Below are 19199 nucleotides of genomic sequence, written 5' to 3'. Positions count from 1 at the left end.
TTACTTACTTACTTACTGGCCACAGTCCAAACTGTCTAAATGGATCCCAGAGAAGTGGATCAAAGATGAAGGGAGGACAATAGACCTTGACTGACCTAAATCAGGTCGACTTGTCGAGCAATTGATTTTGTCACTGTACACGGGTCCCATGTTCAATTAGTGATGACATGTTATTGAGCCATTTGCGTGCGTGCGTGCGTGGGTGCCTGCGTGCGTGCCTGCGTGCGTGCGTGCGTGCGTGCGTGCGTGCGTGCGTGCGTGCGTGCGCTTTCCTTTCATGTCACCAGAGACATTTAATTGCCCGCTAGTCCTAAAAGCACAAATTCCATTAGTTTAGGTTTCATTGCGGTTTTGTTATCCGACAACATACATTAAGTTGGTTTTGTTTGGTTACACTTGTCTTGGGTTGGCAGGTTTGTATTATTGTATTTTTGTCTTTTGAGTTTGTGCTGATGATTTGATTGTTCGTATTTTGGTGTAGTTTATTTATCAGCCAAATAATGTGGCGATTTAAAACACTTACACACATAAGCCCACACACACATTGATAGCTTAAATACCATTGATTCAAGATTCAATTCTTTATTGCCATGTCAACAGAGTTGATTGGAATTTGTTCAGTGCTCTAAAAACAGACATACAGACAAACATCACATATTCATAGAGTAGAAGAGGATACAAAAGTACAAACATCATATGAGAAGGACCAATAAATAAGAATGACAAAAGTTACAATTCATGTTGAATAAATAACAATTCAACGCAGAACAGTTCATCGTTTTTACAACCAGCTTCACGTTGGTAATAACGACGCCACACCATCAATGTGAGTCTATACTTTCAGTATAGCCTACTTTTCAATCACTTTTCAATGTTAAAACCACAGATCTCTAAATCAATGACTGATCTAAGTAGAGAAAACAGGGACCATAGCTTACATCAGTCAGTGACAGAGTCAAATCCTTTGTTACAGTGGATGGAAGAACATTCAAAGTAATGTAATGGCTCCATGTTTTCTCTTATAAAAGCTATCTTTAATAGGCTCTATTACATAGCAGCCATATTGGAAAGAAATTGGGCCTCTCAATTACTTGCATGGTTACCAATGATTTTAAGGCTCTGTTCCATGTTGTGTAGCGCACACATTTTAATTTCAAGGACCCCTATAACCTATAATAAGTGTACAAGTGAGCCAACCTATCTGCACCCCGACATCTTGTTTGACCAGAATGGAACAGCTAAGGCCTAAATGTGTAATTGTTAAGACATGTGAAGGAAGTGAGGAAGAGGCCCAATCTCCTTCCAATACAGCCGCTGTGCATAGAGGCCTATTCAGTCCAGCTGTTCTTGTGGCGTCAAGTGTTTTATGTACAAGAGGTGATTACACTGTTCTCCCCTGCCCCCTTGTGGTGGAAGCTAGGCAGCACTATTTCTGTTATTTAGATCAGAGCAAAATGTACACTTTACAGTGTAAAGTGAAGCCGGTGTCAAGTTGTAGGAGTTTTGTTCCCTTGTCAATGTGTTCAAGTCATTCACCAGGTCGGCACCTTCCATATTTTAAGTATCATATGTTATGTATTATGTATTCATTCATTCATTCATTCATTCATTTAAATAGAAACTCTAAATTGTCAAAGTAAAACACGTCTGAGAGTTTAGCACATTCACACCACATTTTCATTTTCATCTATCAGACCTTTAAGTGTTAAAGACCCCCCCCCCCCTATTGTATTTTCTTTTTTCCCTCTCAAATCGAACCCTGCTTCAGTGCTTAGCCACTTCTACAAAGAGGATAAGTCAAGTCTGTGAGGGTTTAACATAGATAGCAGCCATACAGTAGGACATATACAGTACAAGTGTAAATCCCTGTCTATTGTCTAGGAGTCTGTAATCTGTTCAAATCCCTGACTCACAGTGTGTCTATGATCTGCATGCATTATCACAGCAGCACTAAATATAATCCCAGGGTTTTGAACTCCATCCTGACCCCTGGGACTGTCCCGCTCATGACATTTTAAGTTGACGATTAATTGTCACGCAATTTTGTTTGGCATTTCACATTGGAATGTGTAAATACATACAAATCCGCTTGTAGTCACAGAGGGAGCATAAGAGGACATGAACTGGCGGTGACAGTCCCCTAGCCACGCCCTGAAGAAGGCACTGTGTGTCCAAACCCGTCTGCCTTTGGTGGCTTTTTTTGAGTGGTGCAGCCACTCCAAGGAACAGCAATGTCCGTCCCTACTCCCTTCCTATGTCCATCCCGAAGTATGTATGTCCCTATGTTTAGGGTACCAACAGGGGGCGCTGTTGCACCACTCACTTCAGACAGGTCTGATTGTTATACTTTGAATACAGTATGTGATAGCCCTGTCTAGTTATTAATAAAGGCTTTCGCGATGGGTACCCCCCTCTTCACTATAAACTAGTTTCAACTTCGAGCACCACATGCACATGCACATGCACATGCACATGCACATGCACATGCACATGCACATGCACATGCACATGCACATGCACATGCACATGCACATGCACATGCACAAGGACTGGAGTCATCACCTCAGCAGCACTCAGCTTGCCTCTGTTCCACAAATCCTATTTAATTATTTTTTTTAAAACCTGCCACTGGCTGTTTTTTATTTTTATTTTAACGACCCCAGTTTGATATGCCTTAGTAGACCCCCATTTGATATGATTTGTATCTCTTGGACCCTAAACGAAACATTGTAAAATCCCCAGAGTTAATTTAACACTAACAATCAATTCCCAGTTTCCCACTGGAACCGACTGGACCCAACATTGAGAACCCAGTGTCCCAGATGACTGCACCTCAGAATTCCCCTTTTTTATTCATTGGTTACTTTATTAACAGTTTACAAAAAAGTACAGAGGTAGCCTACAGTTATTGCATAATTCTAAAAGGATAACACAAATTAGTGGTAGTGTATGATATCAGGGTGGTCACCAGCAACATTAGTTAATATAGCGTAATGAGCAGTGGTTAGGTGACTCCTGGGTGTGAGTGAGTAGTTGGTTTTGAGAGGTCTTTTTCTTTCTCTTTCAGTCTGCAGTTCGGAACCAGAAAATGTCCAGGCTTTCCCCCATAACCGGACCAGCCTGTTGGTGGTGTGGGAGCGACCCCGGGCTGTGTATGACTCTGTCATAGAGAAGTACTCGGTCACCTACCAGGTGGTCTCCCAGGGTACCGTGGAGCCTACCATCTTCCAGTACCTGACCGACGGGGACCAAGACGTGGTAAGGAGGGGAGGTAGCAGCAGTGTTGTTTTTGGCACCAAATTTAGATTTTAGTTATAGTCGCTTGAATAGTTTTCATTTAGTTTTAGTCACCTGGAATGTTTTAGTATTAGTCTAGTTTTAGTCGACTAAATATCATGAGATTTTAGTCGACTAAATCTACAGTTGATTTAGTCTTGTTTTGGTGGGCCTGGATGCCGTCGTAATGACTAAAACTAAGACGAAAAATGTTTGTCCACTACCTTTTTTCACTGAGGAAAACTAAATGGAAACTAAATGAAAACTAAGCTATGATGACTAAAACTAAGACTGTCAAATCTATTTCGTCAACAAATAAAAACGACTAAAATGTTAGGAAGGTTGTGCCATTACGACGGCATCAAGGCCCGTCAAAATACATTTTAGTCGACTAAATCAACTGTAGTTTTAGTCGACTAAAATCTTATGACATTTAGTCGACAAAAATTAAGACTAAAACATTCCAGGTGACTAAAATGTGACTAAAACTAAATGAAAACTATTCAAGAGACTATACGACTAAACTAAAATCTAAATTTGCTGCCAAAAACAACACTGAACCCCACAACCATCACTGACTGACTGTGTGTCCTTCCAACAGTCCCGTCGCGTGCCCTTGTCCTCAGCAGACCGCTCACTGGTTGTCTCTCTGGAGACTGGAGAGAGGCTCATCAGATATGTCCTAAAACAAACGTAGGAATCAGCTGATGAGATTCTCTAGAATGAAACCCAAATGCCATAGGAAAACTGTGAGGAGCCCCTACTGGGAGGACGTAGAGCCCAGAGCCATCTAATATATATCTAATATATATCTAATAGATATTGAGGGGGCAGAAACCGATCGCTCGAGCGCTGTTCATGCAGCCCGGAGAGGGACAAGCTGAAATACATTGTTTTCAACGAGGGCGGCGAAAATTATTGTACAGTAACAACTAAAGTCTCTGTAATGTTTATGTTTTATGATTATTACAAAACAATCTAACATAAAGGGATTATGATCATTAATGCTGGGCTGTTTCCTGAGTCCAATGCATTTCTGCCTACTTCCGGTCCAGGACCTATTTGTTAGGGGTGGGACGATATGGGTTCCTCACGATACGATATATATCGCGATATTAGGCCCTCGATAACGATAATATCACGATATTCGATATATTGCGATATTTGCGATATATTGTATGAAATTTCATCATACTGAAAAAATGCAGCATTTTGTATTCCCACAAAGCTGTTTGGAGACTTTGGACAAATCACCATCCAGTAATTCAGTACTTCTGGTTGCTGTGGAATCTGAGTGGGATTTGCTTTATTTTAGCTGTCATTTCCTCCTTTTCTAAACACTTCATTATGAACAACATTTCAATTTTTTTTTTTCCGATATCGATATTTTAATAATCAATATCGATTATTTATCGCGGGAGGACGTATCGATATATATCGCCATATCGATATTTCAGCACACCCCTACTATTTGTTGTCCCCATTCTCAATAGAAGTCTATGTAGGAGAGCCGCCATTGGACTGGCCCCATGAAGTGAACGGAGTTTGCGTAACTCTTGTCTTACTCTATGGCTCTGGTAGAGCCTTCCTCCTACTCCTCCCACCCAACACCGTCACCCTCCCTGCTGACAGGCTCCGCCCCCAGCCCGTAGGATTACGTGCAATGACAATTATCACCCTCCCCGGCCGAGTCCCCGCCCGGCTTCCCTCCCCCGACACTCTAAAAAGCCGGACGATGTAATTAATAGTTCGAGAAAATTCGTGAAATGTGTGGCAAATCTGCAAAAAAAATGCTTACCACTAGCTTTCTTCACAAATGTGTTCATAAAGGTGTCTACTATAACATACATTTGTTCCAACCCAACTCCCTTGGGAAACTTTGTGACAGCTGCTGAAAGTTGAGGTACCATTAACAGCCAATATAAGGCAACATTCCCAAAATGTCATTATGCTTTAAGTAGCATGTGACTGTGTAAAACTAGGGGGTTTTCATGGTGCTGAATCCATTCCAAGCATTAGTTTTGCACGAAAACACTCCTTGGGCTAAATTTGGCCATAGCCACTTGCCCAAATGTGCCCAAATGTGCTGATCTCATCACATTTGTGATGACTGCTATGGCCATTTTTAGGCGAAGGAGTGTTTTTTGTGCAAAACTAATGCTTGCAATGGATTCAGAATCATGAAAACCCCCTAGTAGTTTGACACGTCACATGCTACTTAAAGTATAATGAAATTTGGAAATGTTTGCCTTATATTAGTTGATAATGGTACCTCAACTTTCAGCAGCTGTCACAAAGTTTCGCAAGGGAGTTGGATTGGAACACATTTATATGTGATTGTAGACACCTTTATGAACACATTTTGTGAAGAAAGCTTTTTGCAGATTTGCCACACATTTCGCTAATTTGACCTTATTATAATGTTATATATAATGTTATACTAATATGAATCCCTTCCTCGTCACCAGGGTGCGATCCTCCAGGACATGTTGGCCAACACCAGCTACATGGTCCAGGTGGTGGCCGTCTGTGCCAACGGTCTGTACGGACGCGTAAGCGATCGAGTGGCCGTCGACATGCCCCTCCACGACCCTGGTAAGAGCGTCCGTGGTGGTGGTGGCCCTTTCCGTCTCTACGGAGACCCAGCTTAGAGATGTGCATACTCCTCCTCCTCCTCCTCTTCCTCACATGTCTCTACGGAGACCCAGCTTAGAGATGTGCATACTCCTCCTCTTCCTCACATGTCTCTACGGAGACCCAGCTTAGAGATGTGCATACTCCTCCTCCTCCTCCTCTTCCTCACATGTCTCTACGGAGACCCAGCTTAGATATGTGCATACTCCTCCTCCTCCTCCTCCTCTTCTTCCTCACAGGTTTCAAATACTGAACTGCGTTGTTCGTAGGCTGACCCCCCCATGCGTAGGTCTAGTGGTATAGGACATAAAAGCAAAAGCAGTAGAGTCACAACACGCTTAGCACCAGTTAACAAAAGCTTCTGAAACATGTACGGTATACTATATATAGCATGAGCAGAGTGACAGTCACTGGATAAAATGGAATGGTATGCTATACACCCCTAAGGAAAGGGCTGAATGAATCCGAAAACGTTAATTAAATAATTGACATAAGATTCTAATGACTGTTACCCTCGTGTTGTTACTATTTTACAACATAATTTCCTTTTTTTTAATATATATACACAAATGTTTTCCAACCTCCAGCACTTTATGGAATCTACTATGAATGTTACAATGTTTTGAATTCAAACGTGTGTGTATGTGTCTCTCTGACCTCCTGACCTGACCTGACCTTCCCGTCTTTTCTCTGGGGTGTCCTGTGAGCATGTTGTCACACACATGTGGCTCTCTCTCTCTCTCTCTCTCTCTCTCTCTCTCTCGCTCTCCTTTCCACGGTTTCTCACGGTTCTATGTGTTTCTCTGTACTCTATTCAAATGTGCTTTCCTCTATAGTTCTAAAGATGATGAAAGAGAAACATGTTTGGTTTGGGGGTCATTGGGGACATTTCCTGTGTCCCACACCATGTCACAAAGAAAAAGACAAAAGCCTTTTTTTTAAATGGCGTCCCTCCCTTTCCACCTGTCACACAAAGTAAGAGAATGTTTGCATGCATGTGTGCAGCATCTTGTGAAACATGGATTGGAAATGGCACTTTGTATTTCATGAACTGAAAGTTGATAATAAAGTAACAAGCCTTGCTTTAAAAAAACAAACAAATGCTCTGCATCATATTTCAGTGTCAGCTTGCATGGATGAGAGCGGTAGTTGTGCAACGTTGGGTTTGTTTTTGCATGACGTATGTATGACCTTAGTATATATATATACTACTGTAGAGACAACATAAGAGTCACTTCATTGTGGGCCATTCATTACTCCATTCATTCATTCACTCACTCGTTCATTAAACTCACCACCTCATGCTTCATAAACCAGTGTGATCTGGTTTCCATGATGTGTGACTTGGCCTCAACCAGGTAAGAGCCACGCTACCATTTTGTCCCAAATTGCCTGTGTGTGTTGTGTGTGTGTGTGTGTGTGTGTGTGTGTGCGTGCGTGCGTGCGTGCGTGCGTGCGTGCGTGCGTGCGTCATGGCTCTGTGTCTCTGCTTGAGTTTGGGGGTGGGTGCATGAGCTGCATGAGACCTGATTGCATTAACACGTGCATGCATCTGTGTATGTGATTATTGCTCAAATTCCAGTCAATGAACCAAACATCTCCTTTTGGTGGTGTTTGTTGGGAAATCTTTCCTCATTTCTTCCCACTTTCTCAACCTGTCACCCCCTTGATATGAACTAAATGAGTTCATATATGAATAATATCATTCATAATCATGGGTTTTGATCAAGTTCATCTTGTCACAGAATGGACTAGAGATGTGCACCTACAGTGTGATCACTTCACTGATTTTCAAATGTCCAGAAACACAGAATGTGTACTTAATTTAAACGATATCTTTGCGTGTGACTCAACCTCTCCATTTTGTTTTTACCTCCATCCTTCAAATTGTTTATTTTCCCCCAGTCAAATGTCTGCATTTTCTGTTGGAATGGTTCTTTCTGTAACAATTATAACTCGCAATAACTGTTAATGTCAGTGAATTGTCACTCCTACTGATGGTATATTACGAGTTCTACTAATTCCAATGTGTTCCAAACCTCATATATCACAACATTTTAAAGTGTTGCATAAGCATTCTAATATTGTGCATCTAATGTTACAACATGTGCTTGTTTCCAGAAATTGCACTGGATCCAGATTCAAATGAATTTGAGTCAGAAGTAAGTCACTTACTAAGCATGATACTGTACTGTACATTGTTTACAGTAGTAATGCACCTGATTGTCAGTTTGGTGTGTTTTGTTTTTGCAGTTTCTTAAAATGTATTTTGCCCACAGGATGAATATGAACCAGATCCATCATGGAATGAACCGGCCCAAACTGGGGATTACGATCAAGACTGGACTTCAAGCCCCCCAACGACCACAACTACCGGCCCACCCAGTCTAACACGGCCTGGTGTCAGAGCCAGAACAGAGGCAGGCTCAGCAGTCAGGGCTCAGGCTCATACCACCGTGAAACATCACACTACTGCTAGAGCACCAGTAGGGGTCAGTGTCTCACCAGGAAGCAGAGTTAGAGAACGCAGCAAGGGCTCCACCACCACCACCATTACTTCAAGCACCGCTCCATTGTACAGCATCGCGGCCACTGAGGGTTTATTTAGTGGTAACGATCCTGCCGGCGGCACTCCCACGATCCACACCACATCAGTGCTCACTCCCATAATATACACGTCTACAGCACTCCCAGAGATCCCTCGTGCTGCTGCTGGTGACATCGGCAGCACAACTTTGTCCGTTCAGACTAGGGCCAATAATGGAGAAGTGACGCGTCCCATTACTGATACCGACAACAAACGAAGTGAGTCCACCGACACAAAGAATCTTCCAGAAAGAGGCACAGTGGGAACAATCCCGTTTCATGCCCCGAGTCCTAGCATGCCGGTGTTCTCGTCCACAACTACCTCTGCCCCGTTCGGCGGCATCCACTCGCAGACTACTCAGCCGGTGTTGAATGGTGAGAGCCCCTCTGTCCTCCCCTCCTCGTCCTCCTCTGCCTCCCCTGTGTGTGACACTCCGGACCCTGCCCACCTCCCCAGTGCCGCCCCCAGTCCCTCTGCCTGCCTGCATGCCCGTCCCTCCTCCTCGTCCACACTGTTGTCTGCGATCTCCTCTGCTGGAGATCCACCGCATGCCGCCGCTACCTCGCTGCCGGTGGCGTCTAGCGACCGCCCACCACTCCTCCTGGCTGTTTCTCCCACCCCCACGTCCGTCCCCACCTCTGGCACGTCGCCCACCCTGTCTCGCTCCCACTCCTCCTCCTCACACCCTGTACCCTCCTCCATGTCTGATCGGGAGACTGCCCCCGTCTCCCGCGGTGCTGGGTATAACGATGATAATGATGGTGATTTGTTGTCTGGGTCCTCGTCCGGTGGTGCGGCTTCTGGCGACTTTCCCGCGCTGTTCGGCGACACCCCCCGCCTCCGAGCCGCGCCATACGGCGCATCCGCCTCTGTCGCACCGCCCGAGTCCCCCTGGGACCCGTCGGAACTCTCTAGATCGCCGTCCGCAGTCTCTCTGCCTGTCAGTGCAAGTCTTCAGCCATCGGTTCTGCTCTCTAGTGACTTCTCTCTCTCCGGATCCACGCCCGGTCTGACCGACGCTGACATCTCAGGTGGGTTTGAGGAGTCGAGTTACGCCACCGGAAGCGCAATAGACTCCTTTGTCTCTGACGTCAGTGGTGATGGGTTTCCGTCGGTTAGCAGCGTGGACACCCTGTGCGCCTGTTCTCTCGAACCCTCGACGTCCTCCTCAACCTGGTTGCATGCCTCTCATGTTCCCCTGCCCTCGTCAGCTCGGGGAACTTCTAGCTTAGAACCTTCGCCTAGAGTGGGCCTCCCTTCAGGCTCTGGTAGTGGTGTAGATGTCCTTCCCCTTTCTCCCTCTGTGGTCGGCTCCGATGGCCTCTCTATAGATCAATCTCTGCTGTCCTATTCCGCTTTTTCTCCACCCTCATCCTCACATGCCCCTCTCTTTCCCCCAGCCCCCCATAGTGACCTGCCCGTTTCTGTTGCAGCCACCGTATCCGGCCTGGCGGACCGCTGGCTCTCGTCGCCAGACAGGAGCCTTGTCCACCTCCAAACTTTGACCCCTTCCTCACCCACAGCCTCTCCCTTCACACCCACCCCGGAAGAACAGGTGACAGGTGATCACAGCACCAGTAGCAGTGCCTCCGGTTCGGCCCAGTTTGTAGAATCTCAGGAGGGTATAGATCAGGAGTGGGACAGGGTTCAAAGTTCAGCCTCGGGGGAAAGCGCCCTCCCCGATTCGACGGAAGCGCGTCCGACCACTCCGGCCTCCTCCCCAGACGAGCCTGACGAGCGCTCCTCGGCTTTCTATTTTGAGAGCGAGAGTGGCAGCGCCTTCGCCACGGAGGAAGCAGGAGGTCCTGCATCGTCGACGACCGCGTCCGGCGTGACCTCCACGGCGCCCTGGTCACTGGCCGGCGAGGAGGAGAGTGGCTCAGGGCAGGGTGAGAGCCTGTACGACAATGAGACATCGTCCGACTTCAGTATACCCGAGCGTGCAGAGAGAGAATCTGAGGAGGAGCTAGTTGAAGGTAAAGAGAAACGACCGTATCACGATGGGGGGGCCTACATGTATGCCCCAAAGCCAAGTTGGTGGGAAAAACTGCATCACATCTCCAGGAATGCCATTGAACCACAAAAATAATCAGAGGTCCAAAAGACGACTAATCCACCATCTATACACATCTGTCTGTGAAACAACTACATTACATCTGTGTCTGTCTGTGGGCTTCTGTGTGTGTGTCTGAGGGGCTTGCTTGAGAGAATCAGAACATAATGCATGTGTCCACCTTTTGGGATTATTACAAAGGCCATGCCATTAAATCATCCATAAGTCAGTGGTATGATTCATACTTCATTATTTAGATCTCTATAGATAAATAATAGTTACCTTAACCATCACAACGTTTTCCAGTTCAGGTTAGAAACTACAGCAGATTAAAAACACGGCAGGCTGCTTAAGCCTGGCACAACGTGATGTAAGCAATACAGCTGCAGCTAATCAAATTAGGTACTGTACAACACATCTGCGTCAAAAGCTGTGTTGCTTACTAGCTCGCTGTAGTGTTTAACCTCAAGTGGAAAACAGACTACAAAAGAAGCCTATAGCATTTCATCCCCTTTATTCATGTCTTTGCTCCTCTGATTGTCCATTGTACTCACCTGAAGCACTGTGTCAAACACATTGTGGTGAAGTTTCCTTTTTTCGATAACTAATGACTTCACAAGCTAAATTACAACATTTTTCCAAACTATTTCATAAATAATAATAAGAGTTCCATAAATAAATGAGTAGTGGAAAAAAAGCAGATCTACAAGCGTATAGATCTGCTATGTTTGTTTGGGTCCCCGCTCAAATGTTTTGGAAGCACTGCCTTAGACCCCCAAAGGGCCGTATATATATCGTTTCTCCAGCTTCAACTATGATGACATATTCCCTGATTGTCTATGGATGGATGGATAGATAACCTCTATAGTGTATAGTCTACTGTTCATTGAAAGAAAACAGCATCTTTCAATGAAACATTCTGTATTCTTCAAAGTGTTGACACTCAGGGCATGGATAAAAGCTATAGTGTTTGTCCTGGAAAGCAACAAGCATGTAAAGTACCATTATCATGACAGAGCTTTTCAGAATCAAACTCTTGCTTGTGCACAGAAATGTCAAGTTTCAAGAAACAAGCTTGTCAGTCAAGGTGAATTCGTACTTACTGTACTGAAGAGCATACTTTTTCTCTCGTTGGTTTGCAAACAATCAATGCGTTCACTGAGGTTGTGTTCAGTTAAGAATGAAAGTATGCTTCTTGCTTTACCTTATGCTCTTTGCTGCTTCTGCTCCAGCTCAAAATCTTTGAGTTTCTCTGTGCACTGTTGCCCTTGAGTGCTTTTGACATTTTTTCTGTTGTTGGTGTCTGTCAAAGTAAGGTGGGTGAATTGGAAGGGTCGTGACTCGTGTGCATTGTGGGTCTCCAGTCTATCAACCTGAGATATGTTTGTGCCACGATAACAATCCACATCACGATAACTTCTTCTAATTTAGCCTTTCTTCCTATACTATATATCCAGAGGCCAGTAACAGCAGCCATGAGTCCAGGGTTGGCATGGTCTGGGAGAGAGAGAAGAAGGCTGTGGTGCCCCTGGCAGTGGTCTCTACCTTCACGTTCCTGGGCCTCATTGTGTTGGTCGGCATTCTCATCTACTGGAGGTACGCTCACTGCTCATAACCCATAGGCCCATTCTATAAATGCCTTCTAAATCAGTAGGCCTAGTTCTCACACTTGTTCGTGCCAAGAACCCACACATTGATATAATGTATTTGGCCGCAGACGGCCCAATCTGAACATGTTTTGTGCCAGGGACCCCCCAGAGGAGAAGATCACAAAAGAAAATCTAAATGATTTAAAAAATGTTTCAAACACAGATGTACAAGCTCACAACATGGCATGAAGTGACATGCTGGGAGCTTGTATAGTACAGTTGGGTGCCACCGATATTGTCCCTTTTCATTTGACCCATTTAGGCCTGACCTCAAAATTTTAAAAAATCCTTCTAAATCCTCCAGTTTTCTGAAATAAATATTTTCACGATTTTTCAAAAATAGCAGACCTACAAGCTCGTAGCGCGCCACTCGGTGGCGCGCTATGAGCTTGTAGATCTGCTATTTTTCAATAGCTAAATTATAACAATGTTTAAAACACCAAAAGGGGTTCCCGCCCAAAATGGGTTAACTGTCCTTTTGCGCAGATCACGCAAACCTCAGCAAAAAGAAAAGGACAATATTGATGGCCTCCAACTGTATGTGTAGTATATCTGCAATATATCTATATCTGCAGTTCCACAATGTGTATTTCAGTCTGTTTTATTATTCATGGTATTAATTTGTTCAGAGCTTAGTCTTATTAGAGGTGCAGTGATGGGCAGGTGAACAGTAGTTTTCTTTTTGTAGAAGGAGGAGACAGGTCTGCAGAGATATTATGTTCTGTATACGCTGATTTTTCACGTGCGTGTGTGTGCATGTGCATTTACACACATTCTGTGACAAACTATTAATCGCTTTGCTGATGTATTATGCCTATGACACAGGCGTCTGTTGTTGGGACTTTCTTTTGGAAATGGTCCTTTCAGGAACTGCCTTTTGTGCTGTCAGTCTGTAACTCACATATTTAACAAGGACCTTGATGTTTGTTATTGACTTCCAAAAGGACACATATTGGTTTTCTGACAGATAGATAGACTGGCAGGGCACTGCGTCAGGCACCCAGAACTTGAGGCAAGTAAATTGACTCTATGGGAGCCAACCAAGGGCAAAGCCAGGAGGGGAAAGAAGCGTACCACCTATGTAGACGTGCTGCGGTGGGACAGCTTGGCTAACAACACTGCAGAGCTCAAGAACCTGATGTTGGATAGGAATTTGTGGATGGCAGCGATCCAGGAATCCCGAGTTGGTGTTGGCTAGACCTCACTCTCGCAGCAACTAACTAACTAACTAACTAACTAACTAACTAGATAGGTAGGTAGGTAGGTAGGTAGGTAGGTAGGTAGGTAGGTAGGTAGGTAGGTAGATTATAAAGAATATTTTCACTATGATTGAAAAAGTGAAATCATCAACTTCACAGATGCAATCAAGGACATCCTGTCACATGGAATATAAACAGATGTACATGCATCTCTCATACTGTACACCAGGTGGAGACATGACACACAGTTCTTGTTTTCATAATAAAAATGGTGACCCATAATAATGCTTCAGGGCTGCTGTATTTCAAGGTTCAAGGTTAAACTTTTTCCAATTACCAAGCAAAAGGCCAAGTAAAAGACACATGAAATGCACTATGCGCTAAAAACCACAACACAGCAGCTACAGTAAAGAGCAGTCTCAAATGTGTTTAAAAAAAACCTAAGCTTTTAAATTAAAAATCAACTAAAAGCAAGTGTGAAGAAATAGGTCTTGAGCTATCTACGGAGAGGCTTAGGTGTAATGGGAGTTTATTCCAAACCATCGGGACGTAGAAGCAGAATGCTGCTTCACCATGTTTTTTATAAAACCATTGTAGGCATATTGAGCAGGTCAGCAGTGGAGGACCTGAGGGTTCACTAGTTACTAGTTTACTTTGTAGATGTTTATTATTATTACAAAACATGCATTAACCACTTTATCCCTGTATACGTACACTATTTTCAAAAGATTTGTATACATTTTGAACACTGAAATAGGACATTCTGCATATTGAGTACTTCTACTTTTTGTACTTTAAGTACATTTTGAGTATACGGGTATAATTAAGTCTGATGCTGTCCAAGAAGAAAGTGCGCCATAGTCTTTGTGTGTGTGCGGCATCAGAAGAATACAATTCTAATAATCTTTGACGCCGAAGGATTACGACACGTCTTAGTGAACAATATAACTTTGGTTGGGGGTTTGAATGAATTAACCCTGTGCTGAGGGGGTCATCTTGGGGGATGTTGGGGGTTTTGGGAGAGACGTGCGCTTGATGCACACGCTTATGAGGAAATCATGTCAGTGTCTTAAGTGTCTTGTAAAATGAACGGTGGCAGGAGGCCGAGTGTCTTCACTAATCCTGTGGATGTTGAGTCCTTTTACTTCCCCCCCCCCCCCCCTGACTGACTGTGTCACGGTGCTCATTTGACCACCTCACAGCTGTGCATTTTGGGGTCAGCTAGGGTGTGAGGGGGAGGGGTGTTGTTTGCAGATCTAGTTGTAATCTATCGACTGGATGTACACTACAAGTTCATGTCTATAGAGCGTCGCAGTCCCGCCCCCTACCATGGCCCAGGAAATGATTCTCCGTTCATTTTCCTCATAGACATTTCAGAAAGTATTTATTTAAAGACGTTTACGCCGCGGACAAAGCCAACTCGAGTCGTGACAAATCATGACAACAAACACAATTTTTTGGGCCGAACAAATAATTAGAAAGAAGAAAAACACTTTTTTTGTTGTTTTTCTTCTTTGTAATTATTTGTTTTACGACTCGAGTTGGCTTTGTCCGCGGCGTAACTGTCTTTAAATAAATACTTTTTGAAATGTCTATGGGAAAAATGCATTGGGATTCATTTCCTGGGCCATGGTAGGGGGCGGGACTGCGACGCTCTATTATGTTAAAGTGAAATCATTTAAGATGAATGATTTGGCCATGAATCATCTCAAATGTAGTGATATATTCAATCTCTACAAGGAACAAGGAATTGACATAAAAGAAAAAGTCTGATTCAAGCAGTCATGTCGTAAATTATTGATCTAAAAGTGACATGTGTTGCAAAGTGACACGTTCTGTTGTTGTACAGTTGGAGGCCATCGATATTGTCCTTTTCTTTTTGCTGAGGTTTGCGTGATCTGCGCCTTTTGGTGTTTTAAACATTATGTTATAATTTACCTATTGAAAAATAGCAGATCTACAAGCTCATAGCGCGCCACCGAGTGGCGCGCTACGAGCTTGTAGGTCTGCTATTTTTGAAAAATCGTGAAAATATTTATTTCAGAAAACAGAGGATTTAGAAGAATTTTTTTAAATGTTGAGGTCAGGCCTAAATGGGTCAAATGATAAGGGACAATATCGGTGGCACCCAACTGTACATCTGCCATAGTTTTGCTATTGTATAGTGAGTGTGACTGTATCTCAAACTGGAGTTTAAGCAATATTAAGCAATATTACACGAGAGGGTGTGCGTTACCATGCATGCAGACCCCATTTCACAAGCATCGCTGAAGTGGTTATCGTTATTAAAACAACAACATTAGAGTGATTGGCCTTTTGATTCTTAATATCCTGAACATGTAGCATCATTAATTACTTTAATTTTCTGTACAGGAACTGTTTCCAGACTGCCCACTTTTACATTGAGGACAGCACTTCACCCAGAGTCATATCTTCTCCCCCGGCAGCCATGTTCACAGCTGGTAACTATTCACTCTGATTTAGGGTAATTTAGGGTATTTGGTCACACATAGATAAACATAGATAACTCATTGGCCGCAACAATGGGTCCCAACCAAGTGTTTTTGGCCGGGAACCAGTGCAATAAGGAACTACGGGCTCTATTTTCGTCCCTGCCGTTACCCGCGCCGCTGCCCGCAAGTCAGCCGCTGCCCGGAAATTACGATTATAGGAGCTTGCTCTGTCCCTAAATGCTATTTTGGTCCAGCGCCACCCGCTGTCCATTATGCCGACACCGGTATTTGCGCCTAGAGGTGTGGTCATGGGCATATTGTCACGCTTTCCCCTAAATGGCTATTTTGATCACACACATTTGGGAAGGCGCATAGTGGAGTTTAAAAGTACCCGTAAGCCGTAATGCCAAATTAGTTTGGTATAGAGTGTTGCGCGCCTGCAATGGAGTTGTCCGCGGAGTCAGGCTGCTTCCTTATTCTCCAATGCATCCCTGAGTGTAATTTTCCTATAATCAGCATAAGTGAGAGCCTGTCAATTCCTTGTGTCCATTGTGTTTATATAATTGTCTATAAGCAGTTATTTGACTTGTGCCATGCATTGTGCGTGATTCCATAATCCTGGTGTCTATACTGCCTCCCCCTGGCCAGCCGGGGTGCCTGATTGAGGGGAAACAAACTGGTTGGAATAACGTGTTCCTTCCACGCGCTACGTCCAACCGGGGAAACTCCCCCCTGTCAGGTGAAAAGAAGCAGATTCGTGCATGCATTGTAGGAAGCATGAGGTCAGTCCATTGCTCTCCCCAGGTTGGCAGAGGGAGTGACACTGGGTGAAGAAAATCCTAAAAATGTAGTAAAAAGTCCATAGACTTGGCTGTCACATGAAGTATCATTTAGTACTCTAAACAAACATTAGAAAGTCCATAGACTTGGCTGCCACGCAATGTTTGTTTAAAGTGATCATCCTTAATAAATGTGGAATATTTTTGAACAACACAAATCTTGGGGTCCTTGGCCCAAAATCGTTTTAGATGTGGGTACATGGCCAAATACACATTAACTTGGGAGTATACTAGGCTTGAAAAAGTTTGAGAACCACTTTAGTACAGTAGTAGTGATTGTCACTTGGTGTAAATATGTGATTTTCAAGCTGTGCGTGGAAGTGTAAATAAGGCTGCTCTTGCTCTCGCTGTGCCCTCTATCACAGTGGAAGTGTAAATAAGGCTGCTCTTGCTCTCTCTGTGCCCTCTATCACAGTGGTTCTCAGAAATGTTTGGCCCCTGTAAATAACCTTTTCCTCCACGGCACCCCTGAATTACATTGTTACTTTATAGCACCTTATGTCATATTAATGGTACATAAATATGTAAATCTTTCCCCCAAAGATACTAACATACAATTAACGGAATGTCTGTCTGTCTGAAACACTGTCGCTGCTCCTCACACGCTGAGTCGCTGCACCAATCGCTCTGAATTTCCACACAGGCATTGCTGCAAAAACATTCTTTTTGTGGGATAAATCCCCTCCAAATTACTTACACATGATCACAGGGGTGACTTGACATTGTAATTGGCTAGCAAAATCAGTGGGAGGGGCCTATATTTCCGAATTCAATTTCCCCAGAATTGCACCTTTCCTGTACTTGTACTACTTGCCCGACGGGCAAGTGTCTCTGAGACCAGACTGACTACACCTCAAAATACATACATCTACAAGCTCACAACGCGTCTCAAGGTGACACGTTGTGAGCTTGTAGAATACTGTAGATCTGCTATATTTGGTGAAGAGACTAGGTGTACTGTAGACTGAAATTGGTGTACTGAGACATTGAATTCCAAATATTATCAAAGTATTCTGAAGCACCCCTGGACTTGTGTCAAGGCACCCTAGGGTGCCTTGACACATACCCTGAAGAAGGCAACCTGCTTGCCGAAACGTTGGTTTATTAAAGTTTCTAGCATCGTGACTACGAGCTGTGCGTCCTCTTTGAGAAGCCCTCCTCTATCAGACGATCACATGTTCTGTGCTCTCTCTCTCTCTGTGTCCTCTATCAGACGATCACGTGTTCTGTGCTCTCTCTCTCTCTGTGTCCTCTATCAGACGATCACGTGTTCTGTGCTCTCTCTCTCTCTCTGTGTCCTCTATCAGACGACCATGTGGCCATTCCTGTGAAGGAGTTTGTCAGCCACGTTGCAGAGCTTCACCAGACCAACGGCTTCACACAAGAGTTTGAGGTCCTACATAGATATTTACTACATGTGACTGCTTCCTCTTAACTAAGCATTATGTTATACTTTAGCTATTGAAAAATAGCAGATCTAGAAGCTCATAGCGCGCCACCGAGTGGCGCGCTATGAACTTATAGGTCTGCTATTTTAGAAAAATCGTAAAAATGCGGCACAAATCTTTGAATATATATTCTTTCAGAGCAAACTTTTTTTTGTTTTGACGTCAGGCCTAAATGGGTTAAACAATCACTTACAGCTAACAGTTAGTGAATGTTACATATATACAGTATACAGAGCACGGACGTCTGACATCACTGCCGTTAGAGGGCGGTATCACCCCTGGGTCACGGCATAATGTTTTGTATTGGAATAGGGGAATCCTGGTCAAACAACTGTATACCTCCCCCTGGCCAGCCGGGGCGCCTGATGGAGGGGAAAGGAACTGGTTGGAATAACGTGTTCCTTCCACACGCTACGTCCAACCGGGGAAACTCCCCCTGTCAGGTGAAAAGAAGCAGCTTGGACTCCTCATGCATCAAATCAAATCAAATCAAATCACATTTATTTATAAAGCACATTTAAAAACAATTTGCATTGTACCAAAGTGCTGTACAGAACATCTCATCAACATGATAAGCACAGGCAATAGGTGTGTAACAAAATACAGACAATAAAAAAAACACATTTATGAGCAAACTGAGATTATCATAGGAATAATCATAATAATGGGTTAAAAACAAACAAACTAAACAATATCATGGACAATCAAACGCTTGGGAGTAAAACAGGTTTTGAATAGAGGTCAGTCCGCTGCCCTCCCCAGGTTGGCAGAGGAAGTGTAGCGCCCAGGATTACATTACATATTAACACTGGGTGAAAAAATCGGTTGCAAAATAGTGGGATAAAAATTTAAGAAAAAAAAAAATCGAATAGGGGAATCTTAGATTGTGTCATATATAAGAAATGTGTTCTAACAAAGAACCCTGGTGATTTTACTCATGTGGATATGAAGCATCAACTGACACTGAAGCTGAAAAAGTACTAAAAAAAAATCTCCTAAGACAGACGTTACCAAATGTAACTCAATATCGACACAGAGTCACATATCTGATAGAATCTCTG

At 43.8% G+C, this 19199-nt stretch overlaps 1 protein-coding gene across 1 annotated transcript in view; it reads left to right on the top strand.

Annotated features, from left to right (window-relative positions):
• ptprz1a (protein tyrosine phosphatase receptor type Z1a) overlaps positions 1-19199 on the top strand; it is a 110354-nt gene that overhangs the window by 74988 nt on the left and 16167 nt on the right. Inside the window, exons 9-14 of the mRNA XM_079502218.1 lie at positions 3068-3258; positions 5745-5921; positions 8190-10473; positions 12008-12146; positions 15772-15860; positions 17998-18083. Of these exons, the coding sequence (XP_079358344.1) occupies positions 3068-3258; positions 5745-5921; positions 8190-10473; positions 12008-12146; positions 15772-15860; positions 17998-18083 (2966 nt within the window). The remainder of the gene's footprint in view (positions 1-3067; positions 3259-5744; positions 5922-8189; positions 10474-12007; positions 12147-15771; positions 15861-17997; positions 18084-19199) is intronic.

Source organism: Electrona antarctica (assembly GCF_951216825.1).
Source record: "Electrona antarctica genome assembly, chromosome: 5".
NCBI lineage: Eukaryota > Metazoa > Chordata > Actinopteri > Myctophiformes > Myctophidae > Electrona > Electrona antarctica.
Note: the sequence above shows the minus strand (reverse complement) of the source record. Positions and strands in the feature narration are given on the sequence as shown.